The sequence below is a fragment of the Xenopus laevis genome, chromosome 9_10L (assembly GCF_017654675.1).
Source record: "Xenopus laevis strain J_2021 chromosome 9_10L, Xenopus_laevis_v10.1, whole genome shotgun sequence".
Classification (NCBI taxonomy): domain Eukaryota; kingdom Metazoa; phylum Chordata; class Amphibia; order Anura; family Pipidae; genus Xenopus; species Xenopus laevis.
The window spans coordinates 15,471,574-15,487,457 of NC_054387.1; the positions used below are offsets into that span (position 1 = coordinate 15,471,574).

At 41.6% G+C, this 15,884-nt stretch overlaps 1 protein-coding gene across 1 annotated transcript in view; it reads right to left on the reverse strand.

The window, feature by feature from the left end:
• Positions 1-15,226, reverse strand: part of LOC108700932 (cadherin-4-like) — a 335,569-nt gene extending 320,343 nt beyond the window's left edge. Inside the window, exons 1-2 of the mRNA XM_018234980.2 lie at positions 14,970-15,226; positions 1,592-1,703 (exon numbers count right to left, since the gene is read on the reverse strand). Coding sequence (XP_018090469.1) covers positions 1,592-1,703; positions 14,970-15,203 — 346 coding nt within the window. The 5' untranslated portion in view covers positions 15,204-15,226. The remainder of the gene's footprint in view (positions 1-1,591; positions 1,704-14,969) is intronic.
• Between the last annotated feature and the right edge of the window lie 658 nt (positions 15,227-15,884).

Sequence of the window (15,884 nt, forward strand, 5' to 3'; positions counted from 1 at the left end):
CTTGCTCTATATGTACACTGTATTGAGGATGCTCCTTTTCAATAAATATATTCTCTGGCTAAGTTATAAGAACCACTGGCGCCCAATTATTGTACCCTGCACTAAGTTACAGTTATACTACACCCTGTCTCCATGCCATTGCGAGGGTTTACCTCTGAATTATTAAGGTCTCATTCGGAGCACAGTATTGAGCGTGAAGCTCATAGTAGAGAACGGTGCACTCAATTTACTATATCGCTACACGTGCATGGGTTATTAGGGGCTCATGTGCCAGAATTATTTGGCCAGAATGGATGGACAAGCCCGGTGCCCGCTTAGTTTTTTTTCGTGGTAACCCAAGTAGACTCTTCCGAACCCTGGAAAAACCACAAGATAAATCAAATCTTGATAATCAGTAATTTTTACAAGTTTTCTTTCACCCTGCACTTCTCAATAGTAACTAATCAGTTATGGGGTAAATATGTAAATAATCTTCTCCGATAATTATTTTTCCGAAATGACATCTTTGTTAAAACTTTGATTTACCATTTCATGGGTAAATAAAATGCATGACAACAACACATCAAATCTAATACTGGCAGCTAGAAATAAGCGATTTCAGCTGCTGGAGACCAACAATTCCTTCTATAGTGGATGATGGGTACCGTAGTTCTGCTTTCTTTGAAGGCTGCAGCACAGCTATGGGGCCTGTTATCCAGAATGCTGGGGACCTGTGGAGTTTTTCGGATAATGGATCTTTCTGTAATTGGGATCTTCATACCTTAAGTCAACTAGAAAATCATGTAATCCAATAGGCTGGTTTTGGTTCCAATAAGGCTTCATGGGACCTGTTATCCAGAATGCTTGGACCTGGGGTTTTCTGGATAATCGATCTTTCAGTAATTTAAATCTTCATACCTTAAGTCTACTAGATAATCATGTAAACATTAAATAAACCCAATAGGATTGTGTTGTTTCCAGTAAGAATTAATTATATCTTAATTGGGATCAAGTACAAGATACTGTTTTATTATTACAGAGAAAAAGGGAATCATCTTTAAAAATGTGTATTATTTGGCTAAAATGGAGTCTACGGGAGACGACCTTTTCATAATTCAGAGCTTTCTGGATAACGGATCCCATACCTGTCCCCTAATAGATAAACCGTATGCTTAGGTGTCATTATTCCAGTAATGTCCTCTTTTAAAAAAAAAAGGTCCAAATATTAATAGAAATCCTATTCCAATGAATGGAGCATTTTCATATTGATCATTAGTGAGTATTGATAAAAAACACCAACATAAACCATCATTTCCAGAATTTTTTTATGCACCAAAAAAAAAAAAAAAATACTAAAATGCGTCAAAATGTTCCAAGTAACGGAAAGTAATATGGCAAAAGTTACCCAATTCTGCAGTTCTGTATAACCCAAAATAAAGTCTGGCCCCTGAGTTACCTATTTTGAATAATGTAAAACCATCTGGCACATGATATACACTGACTGAAGGATGACATGATATGACCCATAACCCAACAAAGCACCTTTAGTCAATGAATTCTAAAACATAAGCGGTCCAAAGAACTGAGTTCCTTGGGTCCGATGCAGACGTACCTTTGAGCAGTTTCTGTCCCTCCATGATATATGGCGACACGAGTGCGGTATAACCGTCCGCAGAGAAGCCCGGAGTGCAGGTGCTGGATACAGAAGCATTCCCATCGTAAGCCTGTAGGCAGAACATCAAAGGGCAACGTCAGTCTGTGATCGACACTTAAGAAAACGTGTAACATTGTCACTTCTACTGCGGATCAAAGGGACTCATCTGATTAGTGAGCAGCCAGATTCCCAAATCAAACAAGATATTCGAGGGCCCAACACACACAACACCGTCTTTTACAGAGAATCCAGAATCCGAAATCAGAGGAAGCGACGGATGGCTGACACCAGCAACTAAGGGTATTGTGTTCCTCTGTTAGAGTGAACAAATCGGTGATGGAATTTAAGCGAGCATACGGGATAAAGTCCTAGAAATATCAGCAGCAGGTCTAGTAACCCATAGCAACCGATCAGATGCATGCTTTCATAAAAGGGGACTGATAAATGCTGCTTTTATTGCATAAATGTATAAAATTAAGTCAATGGTGCATCATTCACCCTGCTATAAACTAGCACATCCAGTGTGGCCTTCAGACTGCCCCATGTCACAGCTGATATTCAGGGCCCATAGGGGTCCAACCCAACAGTTTCAAATAGTCTAGTCTATATACCCTTTAAATTAGTTACTTGATTTGCGGTTTCCTGCAAAGTAATCAAAAGGAAGTTAAAGGGGTTATTCAACAACTAGTTGATAGACCACCAGAAATAATGGCTTTTTACAATTACTTTATATTTTCTATCTGTCACCGTGTAAAGTGTAATTTTTCACCTTCTAAGGGCTCTTACTGATGAGCGGTTGAAGCTGCGCTCCCCTACGTTCCGTTTTTCTGCGTTAAGCCACAGGGGAGCGCAGGAGTAGACACATTAAGTTTTTTTCAATGGGGCTGTACTCACACAGGCGCGTGTAGGCACCGAACGCAGGTTGAGACGCAACATGCTGCATTTTTCCTGCGTTCGTCGCCTACACGCGCCTGTGTGAGTACAGCCCCATTGAAGAAAACTTAATGTGTCTATTCCTACGCTCCCCTGCAGCTGAACGCAGAAAAACGGAACGCAGGGGAGCACGGCTTCAACCGCTCGTCAGTAAGAGCCCTTAAGCAGCTCTCGGAAGGGGGGGTCGCCGACCCTGTAAACTGTTCTAAATTGATTAATTTCTTATCTTTGTCCCTGCTGAGCAAAATCCCAGAGTTTCATTACAGGCAGCTGTTATACTTGATACAATAGTTGCTGATACTCCAGAGATGCTGCTGAGAAATGGATCAACTAAATGTTGCAAAATTGTAACAGTTTAGAGTCTGCGCCTGAATTACTGAGCTGCCAGACTCAAACACCAGAGACATTCAACTTTAAACTTACGTAGATTTTGGAAAAACAGTAAAAAATAAATAATGGAAAGTAATTGAAAAAAGTCTTTATTTCTGGGGAACAATCTGAAAACAACTGAACTGAAAAAAAGTGTTTGGAAGGTTACCAACCCAATTGCAGGGGAAATACAGGTATGGGACCTGTTATCCAGAATGCTTGGGACTTGGGGTTTTCCAGATAATTGATCTTTCCATAATTTGGATCGTTATACTAGAAAATCACGTAAACATTAAATAAACCCAATAGGCTGGTTTTGCTTCCAGTAAGGATAAATTATATCTTAGTTGGGATCAAGTACAGGTATGGGACCTGTTATCCAGAATGCTCGGGACCTGGGGTTTTCCGGATAATGGATCTTTCCGTAATTTGGATATTCATACATTAGGTCCACTATAAAATCATTTATACATTAAATAAACCCAATAGGCTGGTTTTGCTTCCAATAAGGATTAATTATAGTATAGTACAGTACAAGGTACTGTTTTATTATTGCAGAGAAAAAAAATCAATTTTAAAAATCTGGATTATTTAATTATAATGGAGTCTATGGGAGAAAACCTTTCTGTAATTCTGAGCTTTCTGGAAAACGGGTTTCCCGGTAACGAATCCCATACCTGTACCACTTTAAAGGGGTGGCTCACCTATAATTTAACTTCCTTCTTATTCCCATCTCTTGATGAAACCAACTGCTTGGTAGCTAGGGTAAATTGCACCCTAGCAACTAGATAGCGGGTGAAATACCAAACTGGAGAGCTACTGCACAAAAAGATATAACATAAAAACTATAAAAAACTTTTAAAACCAATTGCAATTTGTCTTAGAATAACAATGTCTGCATCATACTGAAAGTTAAGCAAGAGGATCTAAACCATCATAAAAATGTGCCTGATCAAAGACTATAAAATGCCTCCAAAACTTGTCTTACTTGACCCTCCTCTGGCCCAGTTGCAGGTATAGGATCAGTTATCCGGAAACCCACTATCCAGAAAGCGCTGAATTAAAGAAAGGTCTCCCATAGACTCCATTATAATCAAATAATTCAATTTCTTTTAAAAATGATTTCCTTTTTCCTTGTAGTAATGAAACAGTAACAGTGGCATACTTTACTGGGCCCTACAGCAAATTATTTTTCAGGTCCCAAAATGTCTAGAGGTTGACCTGTTTTACAATATTTATTACATGAATTAGGGCCTCATTGGGCCCCTATACCTCCTGGGTCCCCTGCAGCTACAGGGTCTGTTTAAGCCCCTGAACTAGGGATGCACCGATTCCAGGATTCGGTTCAGGATTCAGCCTTTTTTCAGCAGGATTTGGATTTGGCCGAATCCTTCTGCCCGGCCGAACCAAATCCGAATTTGTATATGCAAATTAGGGATGGAAAGGGAAATCAGGTGACTTTTTGTCACAAAACTAGGACGTAAAAATGTTTTCCTCTTCCCAGCCCTAATTTGCATATGCAAATTCGGATTTGGTTCGGTATTCAGTGTAAAAAAAGTGGATTCGGTGCATCCCTTCCCTGAACAGTACCTTGTACTTGATCCCAGCTAAGAAATAATGAATCCTAATTATATGGAAAACAATCCTATTGGGTTTAATTAACGTTTAAACAATTTTTTATAGTAGAATTAAGGTATGGAGATTCAAATTACGGAAAGGCCCCTTATCTGGAAAAGCCCAGGTCCCGAGCATTCTGGATAACAGGTCCCATACCTGTTTTACTGGTGAGCTTGCGGTTCTCCATTCTCTGGTGCAGCTGCTGAGCAGAAAAAAAGTGCTTTTATTCTAGCAACAAAACCTTCCCCGTGGAAATATAAAGAGAGAACACAATCTTCCTGATGACTGGCGTATTTTTCTGTATAAAGAGAGTGAACCCCACATTGGATACTGTGAGCTGTTTCCTACTAACGTCTAATAAATGACTAGAAACTATGAATACATTATATAAATGACTATACGCGTCTAGGCTGAGCGGCTGCTGCTCGGTACAAAAGGAACACAATGTATCGCTTTGGATAACCTGCTGTAATCCCCTAGGTCAGATGCTGTCACTTCGTTAAGACTAATAAAGGCAATCAGACCAATTAGCACGTGACTCTATGGAGCAGCTGCCTTGATTGACATTAAAGCAGATAATGCTGAGGCAAATCACATAATAAAGTGCGGAGCTGGCCAGTATGATATTATTATACAGCCAAGTCAAAGGCTAAATCATTTACTGTAGGTACGTGACCGGACGTTTAAAAAAAGGAAAGATTCTGTGAATTCTGTGAATTCTCACATTCACAATTCTCTAAAAAAAAAAAAGCCGTCATTTTTGTTTATATTTTCACCCTTATAATATAAAACATTTTATCCTGGGGCTTACTTCTTAAAGGGTTGGTTCACCTTTCACGTTAACTTTTAGTAGGTTCATTCTAAACCACTTTTCGATTCTTTGATAGGTTTTGAATTATTTGCCTTTTTGTTCTGACTCTTTCCAGCTTTCAAATGGGGGGGTCACTGACCCCATCTAAAAACGAATGCTCTGTAAGGGTCAGGGCAGGTTGGGGAGGTTAGTCGCCCGAAATGACAAATCTCTTCTTTGGGGGCGACTAATCTCCCCGAACTGCCTCCCCACTTGCTAAAATTTAAATCGCTGGCGGGATGGCACTCAGATCGATTAGTTTTTCTGAAGTTGCACGAAGTTGCCTCACTAGGAAAGTTCGGGCGACTTCGGAATCGTTCTGAGTGCCACTCCACCGGCGATTAAGCCAGCGGGAAGGTAGGGGAGGCAGTTTGGGGAGATTAGTCGCCCCAAAGAAGAGTAGATTTGTCGCCGGGCGACTAATCTCCCCGAATCTGCCTGTGTGCCCTGACCCTAAGGGTGGTGGCACACGGGGAGCTTAGTCGCCTGCAGCAGCGTGGATTTATCGCAGACGACAATCTCCTCATGTGCCACCACCAGAAGGCTACAAATGTATTGTTATTGCTACTTTTTATTACTCATCATAGGCCTCTCCTATTCATATACCAGTCTCTTATTCAAATCAATGCATGGTTGCTAGGGTAATTTGGACCCTAGCAACCAGATAGCCCAAACTGCAAACAGTCCTAAACTATCACTCTCTCCACCATACTAAAAGTTATGTAAAAGGCGAACAACCCCTTTAAACTAGTCATGTGACACAGTGACCTCACTAGGCTCCGATTACAACAGATGAGGATACTAAGCAGCGGAAGTGTGTATTTTACATCTTGCCCATGGCTTCACTGTAATTTCATCATGGCTTTACTTGTTTAATTATTCACAGCTAGTCCCTCCACCAATGGGGCTGAAAGGAGTGGTTCACCTTTGAGTTAACTTTTTAGCATGATGTAGACATTGATATTCTAAGATAAATTGCAATTGGTCTTCATTGTTTTTAGTTTCTATGGTTTTTCAGTTATAGAGCATTTTGTTCAGCAGCTTTCCAGTTGGGTAGTTCAACAGCTATCTGGTTGCTAGGGTGCAATTTGCCCTAGCAACCAAGCAGTGGTTTCAACAAGAGATGGGGATAAGAATAAAGTCAATTTAAAGGTGAACCACCCCTTTCAAGTAGTACTTCCCCTTTAACTTCTTTTTTTATTACTTATCTGTCTATTAAGGCACTCTCCTATCTATCTTCCAGCAGGGCCAGAACTAGGGGTAGGCAGAGTAGGCATCTATTCGGCCTAGGGTTGGCCTTGCCCTGCACTGTCTTCCAGTTATTTTTCAAACCACTGCCTGGTTGCTAGGATAAATCAGACCCTAGTAACGAAACAGCCCCTCCCCCAGGCAGATGGCCGTATGCTTGACTTCTTTTCGTCACAGTATCCTCGATGTGGGGGGTTTTGGGGTTCGGTAGTTATGCCAATGTCAATAATAAGACAGTGTCTTGATGGGACCTAAACTGCCTAAATCCATGTTGATGCTTAAGGGCTCTTACTCACTGGCGTTCTGACATGCGCTCCCCTGCATTCCGTTTTTTGGCGTTCAGCCGCAGGGGAGCGCAGGAATAGACGCATGTCATTATTTCAAATGGGGCTGTACACTCACGTGTAGGTGCCTACATGCGCCTGAGTGAATACAGCCCCATTTGAAATAATGACATGCGTCTATTCCTGCGCTCCCCTGCGGCTGAACGCCAAAAAACGGAATGCAGGGGAGCGCAGGTCAGAACGCCAGTGAGTAAGAGCCCTAAGGGTAAGTCCACACAGTGTGTTTTGGGGAGATTTGGTCGCCTGGCGACTAATCGCCTCGTTTTTGCGGCGACCAATCTCCCCAAAAGCCTTCCCTGTTCCTGCGCTGGCTAAAATAAAAAACCGCTGCGGCGGTTCATTTTCCGAAGACTCCTCACGAGGTAACTTCGGGCGACTTTGGAAAATGAATCGCCGCGTGTGATTAGCGCCGGCATTTTTTTCATTTTAGCCGGCGCATATTCAGGGAAGCCGTTTGGGGAGATTGGTTGCCGCAAAAATGAGACGACCTGTGTGGCCTGACCCTAAAGCATTTGATTGTAGTTTTTAAATGTTTAGAGGGATACTGTCATGAGAAAAAAAAATATTTCAAAATGAAAAAAAATAATAAAAAAAAAGTTAATAGTGCTGCTCCAGCAGAATTCTGCACTGAAATCCATTTCTCACAAGAGCAAACAGATTTTTTTATATTTCAATTTGAAATCTGACATGGGGCTAGACATATTGTCAATTTACCAGCTGCCCCCAGTCATGTGACTTGTGCTCTGATAAACTTCAGTCACTCTTTACTGCTGTACTGCAAGTTGGAGTGATATCACCCCCTCCCTTTCCCCCCAGCAGCCAAACAAAAGAACAATGGGAAGGTAACCAGATAACAGCTCCCTAACACAAGATAACAGCTGCCTGGTAGATCTAAGAACAACACTCAATAGTAAAAACCCATGTCCCACTGAGACACATTCAGTTACATTGAGAAGGAAAAACAGCAGCCTGCCAGAAAGCATTTCTCTCCTAAAGTGCAGGCACAAGTCACATGACCAGGGGCAGCTGGGAAATTGACAATATGTCTAGCCCCATGTCAGATTTCAAAATTGAATATAAAAAATCTGTTTGCTCTTTTGAGAAATGGATTTCAGTGCAGAATTCTGCTGGAGTCGCACTGTTTTCCGATGACAGTATCCCTTTAACTTGTTAGACTTAAAGGATAAGTCAACCCCCATTTTTTTTTTTTTTTGCCTAATAAAAGAAAACAGTTCTAAGAAACTTTCCTATATACATTCATTACAAATGGTCTATGGTTTTTAAGTTATATATATATGTATTGGGAAGGCAGTGTTTGTCCTTTCTATTCCCTGCACTGGTGGCTCCGACTGTTGATAAAATGCTGCAAAAGTCTTAGTTCCCCAGCAATGACAGGTCTGTTAATCCACCGCCTTGTCTTACATTGTATCAACATCTACGGAGTCAGAACACTGAGGTGACCGGATGACTTGTAAAATCAAGGCAACTTCCAATGAATGTTGTGGCTCATAACTATAAACTGATTGCACTGATATTAAGGGGGTTATTTATTCATAGATTTATTATTTTTATATTTATTATATATATTATAATTATTTTTATATTATTTATTCATAGATTTTTTAAATAAAAAAGTCTGATCAAACTAGAATCCTCAATTTGATCTGAGTTATTATTAAAAAAGCAAGATTTACTCGGAACGGGGAAAAAAATAGATTTTTTGGGGCCTTTCCGGAAAAAGACAACATTTTTCAGATTTTTGTCCAAAAAGCCATAAAGTCAGATTTTCCAGGTAATTCCAGCACAGACCACAGAAACTTCCAAATAGGATAGGGACATCTATTGACTTATATACAACCTCGGCCGGTCTAAGATGGAGGATTTACGGATTCTGACTTTTGCTTCCTCAGGGTATAATAAATCTCGAAAAATGTAGGTTATTAAAAAAATAATAAATTTTGAGTTTTAGCCATTCGGACTTTAATAAATAACCCCCTAAATGTATTCTGTGTGGCACTATAAGTTGGATTTTCTAAAACAACATTCATTTTTTTTTTTTTATCACATTTAAAACTACATCGGTTAACCTTGGCCCTTCAATGTTATTGATTTTAAAATCGCGGGTTAAAGATTGCTGAAAGTGGACCCAAGGTTAAGGCATAGAGGTTTACAGGGAACATAACTTAGAAGTAAAGTTTAGTAACCTGTAGACTCGTTTTGATCAGTTTAATACACATTATAAACCGAATTTAGCACCAATAAGCCCTTCTAAGCTTTAGCAACCATGTAGCAAGTTTTATTTATATTAAAATCACAGCATTGATATACAAGTACCGGTAAGGGATCCGTTATACAGAAAGCTCCGAATTACGGGATGGCCTTCTCACATATTTTCCACGTTTAATCAAATAATTGACATTTTTAAATATGATTTCCTTTTTCTCTGTAATAATAAAACAGTACCTTGTACTAGATCCCAACTAAGATATAATTAATCCTTATTGGAAGCAAAACCAGTCTATTGGGTTTATTTAAAGTTTCAATTATTTATCCGGAAAAGTTTTCTTGATAACAGGTCCCATACCTGTACCTGATTTTACATTTCAGGGTTACACTGAAAACAAAAAAAATAAATGATGCTAAATTTAAGAATCATTTCCCCTTTAATTGGCATCATAAATAGATTCTGATCTTCCCAGTTCAGGAATAAAGTCCTTTCCAAATGCACAAAAAAACGACTAAGGAAAGTTATGTGACATACAGGAGCACAGGAGCACAGCTGATTCCCAATAAATGCACCAATTCTCCTGCCACACAAAGGGTTAACAGGCATTTAGGGCAAGAACTGCACAGTGTATCAGCTCACATATGCCAAAGGCACAAAAATACATGTTGCTTGATTGGAAACAGATTCCAGCAACATCAGTCCAGGGACAATGAAATACAAATGTTGGATCTATTATCCGGAATGATATTCTGGATATGAGGTCATTCAGTCATATGGAGCACCCTGCCTTAACCAGTAAGGATTATTGCACAGTATGAAGACCCAGTAGGATACATACGCAGCTTAGTATGAAACAAGCACAAGGTTATGTGTTATTATTCCAGCAATAAAGCAAATCAGCCAATGAAGAATTGTTCAGTTAAACACAATGGGAAAAGGATAATGGGGTTCTGGATAATAGATCCCATGCCTGCGCTATAGACATTTCCTCTCTCTCTGCAGTCCAGTCAATAACAACTGACTCATTATACTGAGATGCTCCATAGCACACCATTTATCACCATTAAGGAATATTGTCGTTAAAAAAACAACAAAAAAAAAAACAACCCACAGTTCCCATCAGACTGGAAGTAATAAAGTCAGTTTGGCATGTGATACTGGTTTTATACCTGGAAAGCTAATGGTTCCCAGTAGGTAAATGTAGATGTACTACGCTCCGGCTGCTGTGAGAGTTTTGTGACTGTTTAAGCTCATTCACTGGGACACTGTACATCTTACTACAGGTATGGGACCTGTTATCCAGAATGCTTGGGATCTTTCCGTAATTTGGATCTCCATACATTAAGGGTGGTTATTTATTAAAGTCCAAATGGAAAAAACTCGAAAAAATTTAGTTTTTTTTTACTAGAAAACTAACATTTTTTGTGAAAAAAAAACTTGATTTTTTTTGTGATTTATTATACCTCGATGCTGCAAAAAGCCTGAATCTGAAAATCCATCATCTCAGACCTGTTGAGGTCCTGTATAAGTCACTTGGAGAGGCGCCTATCTCAATTGAAGTTATCAGGGTCTTCACTCGAAAATCCCATTTTTTTCGGGTTTTGGGCAAAAAATCTAATGATTCGAGAAAAAAAAGTTTTTGGTCAATTTTATCAAGTTTTTCCGCAATCCGATTAATTTTGGGGTATTTTATAAATAAATATGATCAAATCGAGCACGAGATAAGTTTCGAACCCAGTAAATAACCCCCAAAAGCTACTATAAAAAAATCATGTAAACATTAAATAAATCCAATAGGCTGGTTTTCCTCCCAATAAGGATTAATTATATCTTAGTTGGGATCAAGTACAAGGTGCTGTTTTATTATTACAGGGGAGAAGGGAAATAATCTTTAAAACTGTGAATTATTTGATTACATTGGAGTCTATGGGAGATGGTCTTCCTGTTAATCAGGGCTTTCTGGATAACGGGTTTCCGGATAACGGGTTTCCGGATAACAGATCCCTATAGAGACTCTGTGGTGGGTTTTAAATAATATATTGGGGAAGAGGGGGGCCACTAGGGCACCTTCTTAAAGCAAATTAGGAACCCTACACATGTGACCCACCTACTGAATGGCACATACATTATAAGGGTGGGCTAACAACTCTGAAAATTCGATGGCAAGCTCCAGTGCCACACAGTAACCATGACTATTATATTAAGCATGCCGCAAGTGGATGGGAGCATTGAGCACCCATGGGTGCAGCGTCTAGAAGCAAATAGCCAGCTCTTATACAGTAAGTGAATTTTTTTTTTGCACTAGGAATAAATCATAATGGCATGCAAATCATTGCACAATTATATCCAGCGAGAGAGAGGGCCTCGTTACAGCGTATTTACCCAGGAACAAAGGGCGGGTATATGTAAGTGGGTGCTTGAACCGCCAGCAGCATGAGGATTCTCTACAGCAGAACATTCACTTGTCTGAAGCTTCTTTCTTTGACAAGAGCGAGAGAAGCCGCATACGTCTGTGTGTGTTTTCCCCTTTCTTTTATGTGAAATGCAGGTCTGCAGAATAGAGGCTTCCGCTCGCTGAAAGGTAGAAGCGATTTTAACACAAGAAGCCATATTCAGTGGGGAAATAAGGGACAATCAGGGGCCTTTGTGTAAAGTCGCCCTCGTGTTGGGGTCACCAGCACCCGGTTAAGGGCTGAGACAGTTTAGATCAACTCGACAACGGAGCGGAGGAAAGCAAGAAAGGATTTAGCAGAGAAATGGCTTCAGAGCTATAAGGTGCTGGGAGTTGTGTACCTTCAGCTGATAAGTTGGACACCCCTGCTGGAAAAAACACTAAATACATTTCTTCTACAGTTGCCATCTCACCCCCTTTGAAAATCAAAAGCATCCACATCCTCAATGGCTTGCTACAGACTGTAAAGATTTCTCTACAGCCATGCAATTGGAATATATACTAGAACTTAACATTCAGCAGATTTGTTTTATAGGTGCATGTTCTGTATTCTGGGTCAAATAAAACAAATCCCACGCCCCCCCCCAACACCGAATATTTCCCATTTTGGAAATCATCGAGGAGGCGGCTGTGCATTAAGTCTCTTTCGCTCCCAATTCCAACTATTGTCAGGGTCCCCTTGTTTTATAAAATAGGCAAATGTTTATCCTGAATGCGCCGTCCCCGCCAAAACCAGTTAGTAGTCTATAACTAAATCCCTGCTCTTTTAATATCTCATATTTCCAGAAGCCCCTATTTTCTATGTGGTACAGCAAACGCAATTGTCCAGTGAAGGTGTCAACAGAGGGGAGGTGGGAGATCTCATGTTTGGTGACAACTGAAAGATTAACCTGTCCTTTGCCAAAGCATTCACTGTATTTATATACAGATATATAAAAACATTGGGGTAACAGTCACCCTGCTATAGTTCCAGGGGTACCCTGGGCACAAATACGCACTCACCCCAAATCTCCCCCTAACTGGCCTTCAGGCTGGGCCCCCTTAGCTTATAACAAGGTTACAGATATATAGAAACATTGGGGTAACAGTCACCCAGCTATAGTTCTAGGGGTACCCAGGGCACAAATAAGCACTCACCCCAAATCTCTCCATAACTGACCTTCAGGCTGGGCCCCCTTAGCTCATAACAAGGTTATAGATATATAGAAACATTGGGGTAACAATCACCCTGCTATAGTTCCAGGGGTACCCAGGGCACAAATAAGCACTCACCCCAAATCTCACCATAAATGACCTTCAGGCTGGGCCCCCTTAGCTCATAACAAGGTTATAGATATATAGAAACATTGAGATAACAGTCACCCTGCTATAGTTCCAGGGGTACCCAGGGCACAAATAAGCACTCACCCCAAATCTCCCCCTAACTGGCCTTCAGGCTGGGCCCCCTTAGCTCATAACATGGTTACAGATATATAGAAACATTGGGGGACAGTCATCCTGCTATAATCCAAGGGGTACCCAGGGTACAAATAAGCACTCACCCCAAATCTCACCCTAACTAGCCTTTAGGCAGGGCCCCCCTTATTTCATAACAAGGTTACAGATATATAGAAACATTGGGGTAACAGTCACCCTGCTATAGTTCCAGCTGAGTTCTACTCACACTGAAATATTCTGCCTCATAGGAGAGAAATGTACAGGAGTAATACAAATATATCTCTTGTTTAAGTCTGATGATACTCAGTACCATTATGTGAAGTTGCATGTAGCAAATCTCAGCATCTTTACTGTGTACTTCAGAGTTATCCTGACACAATGTAGCACTGCTAGCAATGGGTCAGACTAACAGGAATGGATTGCACTGCAAGCGCTGGTAACATGGAGCTAAAAGTATCCTGATACAGTGCAGCACTGGTAGGACTTCAGACTCCGGTGAGATGGAACTACACGTACGCCGAGAGTCTGGATACAATGTAGTGCTGCTGGTGATGCCAGATACTCACATACAGTGCAACATTCCTGATCATCATGGGCAGATACTCCCCTGCACTTTCTGATGCTCCATTCCTAGTATCAGTTGCGCGGATATAAAGAATCTTAATAACTAGGTGATACCCAGCATCAGAATACCCCAGTGGGAGATACTCAACATTCCTATATGACAGTTTGTGATACTCTCAGTACTATATACCCGGTGGGTGTTATTCAGTGTCCCCACAGCCGTTGGGTTACAAGTATCTGTATACTCCATTGGGTGACATGCAGTACCAATATACAGCAGTGATCAGTACTCAGCATCAGTATATCCTAGTGGGTGTTACCCAGTGCGAGCAAATTTTAGTGGGTAATACTCAGTATCAATATACACCAGAAAGATAGTCAGCACCAATACACCCTAGTGGGTGAGAGCCAGTACCAATACATCACTGGGTGACACAAAGTACCAATACATCCCAGTGGGTTATACCCAGTACCAGCACATCTCAATGGGTGATACTCATTATCAATAGATCCCAGTTGCCAATACCCAATACTAATAGATGCCAGTGGGTTTTACTCAGTACCAGTACATGCCAGTTGGTTATACCCAGTACCAGTATATGCCAGAGGGTGATAGTACCAATCATTCCAGTGGGTTATACCCAGTACCAGTACATCCCAATAGGTGATACTTAGTACCAATACATGCCAGTTGGTTATACTCAGTACATCTCAATGGGTGATACTCATTATAAATACATCCCAGTTGCTGATACCCAATACTAATACATGCCAGTAGGCAATACCCAATACCAGTACATGCAAGTGGGTGAAACCCAGTACCAATCATGCCAGTTGGAGTACCCAGTACCAGTACATGACAATGGGTGATACTCAGTACCAATACATGCCAGTTGCTGATACCCAATACTAATACATGCCAGTGGGTGATACTCAGTACCAATCATTCCAGTGGGTTATACCCAGTACATGCCAGTGGGTGATACCCAGTCCAATCATTCCAGTTGGTTATACCCAGTACCAGTACATCCCAGTTGCTGATACCCAATACTAATACATGCCAGTGGGTGATAGTACCAATACATGGCAGTTGCTGATACCCAATACTATTAGATGGCAGTTGCTGATACCCAATACTATTAGATGGCAGTTGCTGATACCCAATACTAATAGATGGCAGTTGCTGATACCCAGTACATGCCAGTGCAGTGGGTGATACTCAGTAGCAATATACACATCTCGATGGCATTTAGTTCCCCAGCAGATGAAATATACATCCAGACCGACACACTTACCCCCAATGCCCGACTCCGCGCTCCACTCAAAGCTCCAGTCAGTAGCAGTAGGAATAATGGGGTGCTCCCTGGTCCCCCAGTCATGCTGCTACCGGTCTCGCTCCCCCCACCCCCGGCTCGTAGCTTCCTGGGTGTCCCTGTGCCGGTGCGAGGCTCCACTGCCCCCGGGCGCTTCCGCTGTCCGCCCGCTCTCTCCCCCGCTCTGAGCTGCAGGTGAACAAGCTGCAGTAGCATCGGCTCAGCGATCCTCGGCCCCGCCCCCTCCCCACTGACTGACAGCTGGCACCGCCCTCCAGCATCGCCAACCCAGGGCCCTCCTCTACCTCGGACAATTGACAACTCAGCCCCGCCTACTGGCTCTGCAGGACAAGTTCAGCCCCGCCCCGAAGCCATAAGAATTAGAGGGCAGCTCCCGCCTATTCCCGAGTCTTTGCACGTTTTCCCGCCCCAAAGGCGTGCTTAGTGATAGCGAAGCCACGCCCCTCACAGTGCGATGGACGAGTATTATCTCCTCTGTGCTGTAGAGCGCTCCAGCTGGAGACTGGTGGTACTGCAGGCTGCAATAAAGTTACGTGAGGAGGTGGAACAGGGAAAGGAGAGACATAAATTATAATAATGAGCCCAAGGGGTTAGGAGGAGGGGGACATGGATGAGGAGGGTGGGGCTAAGGCAACACTGTAAAATTTATCTCTCTATAATACACAAGATCCATGAATATCTTGTTAATTATATCCTTTTAAATGGATATAAACTAGTGATGTCATCGGTTATAATCAGAGCTTAGTGATGTCATTCCTGTCACATGACGCACTGAAACTTGTGTATTATAATAAATAAACCCCCCTGTTGCAAAATATGAGGATGTTAGAGGAAATCTTGGAATTACATGACCTGAAAAAAAACATTCGGCCTTTG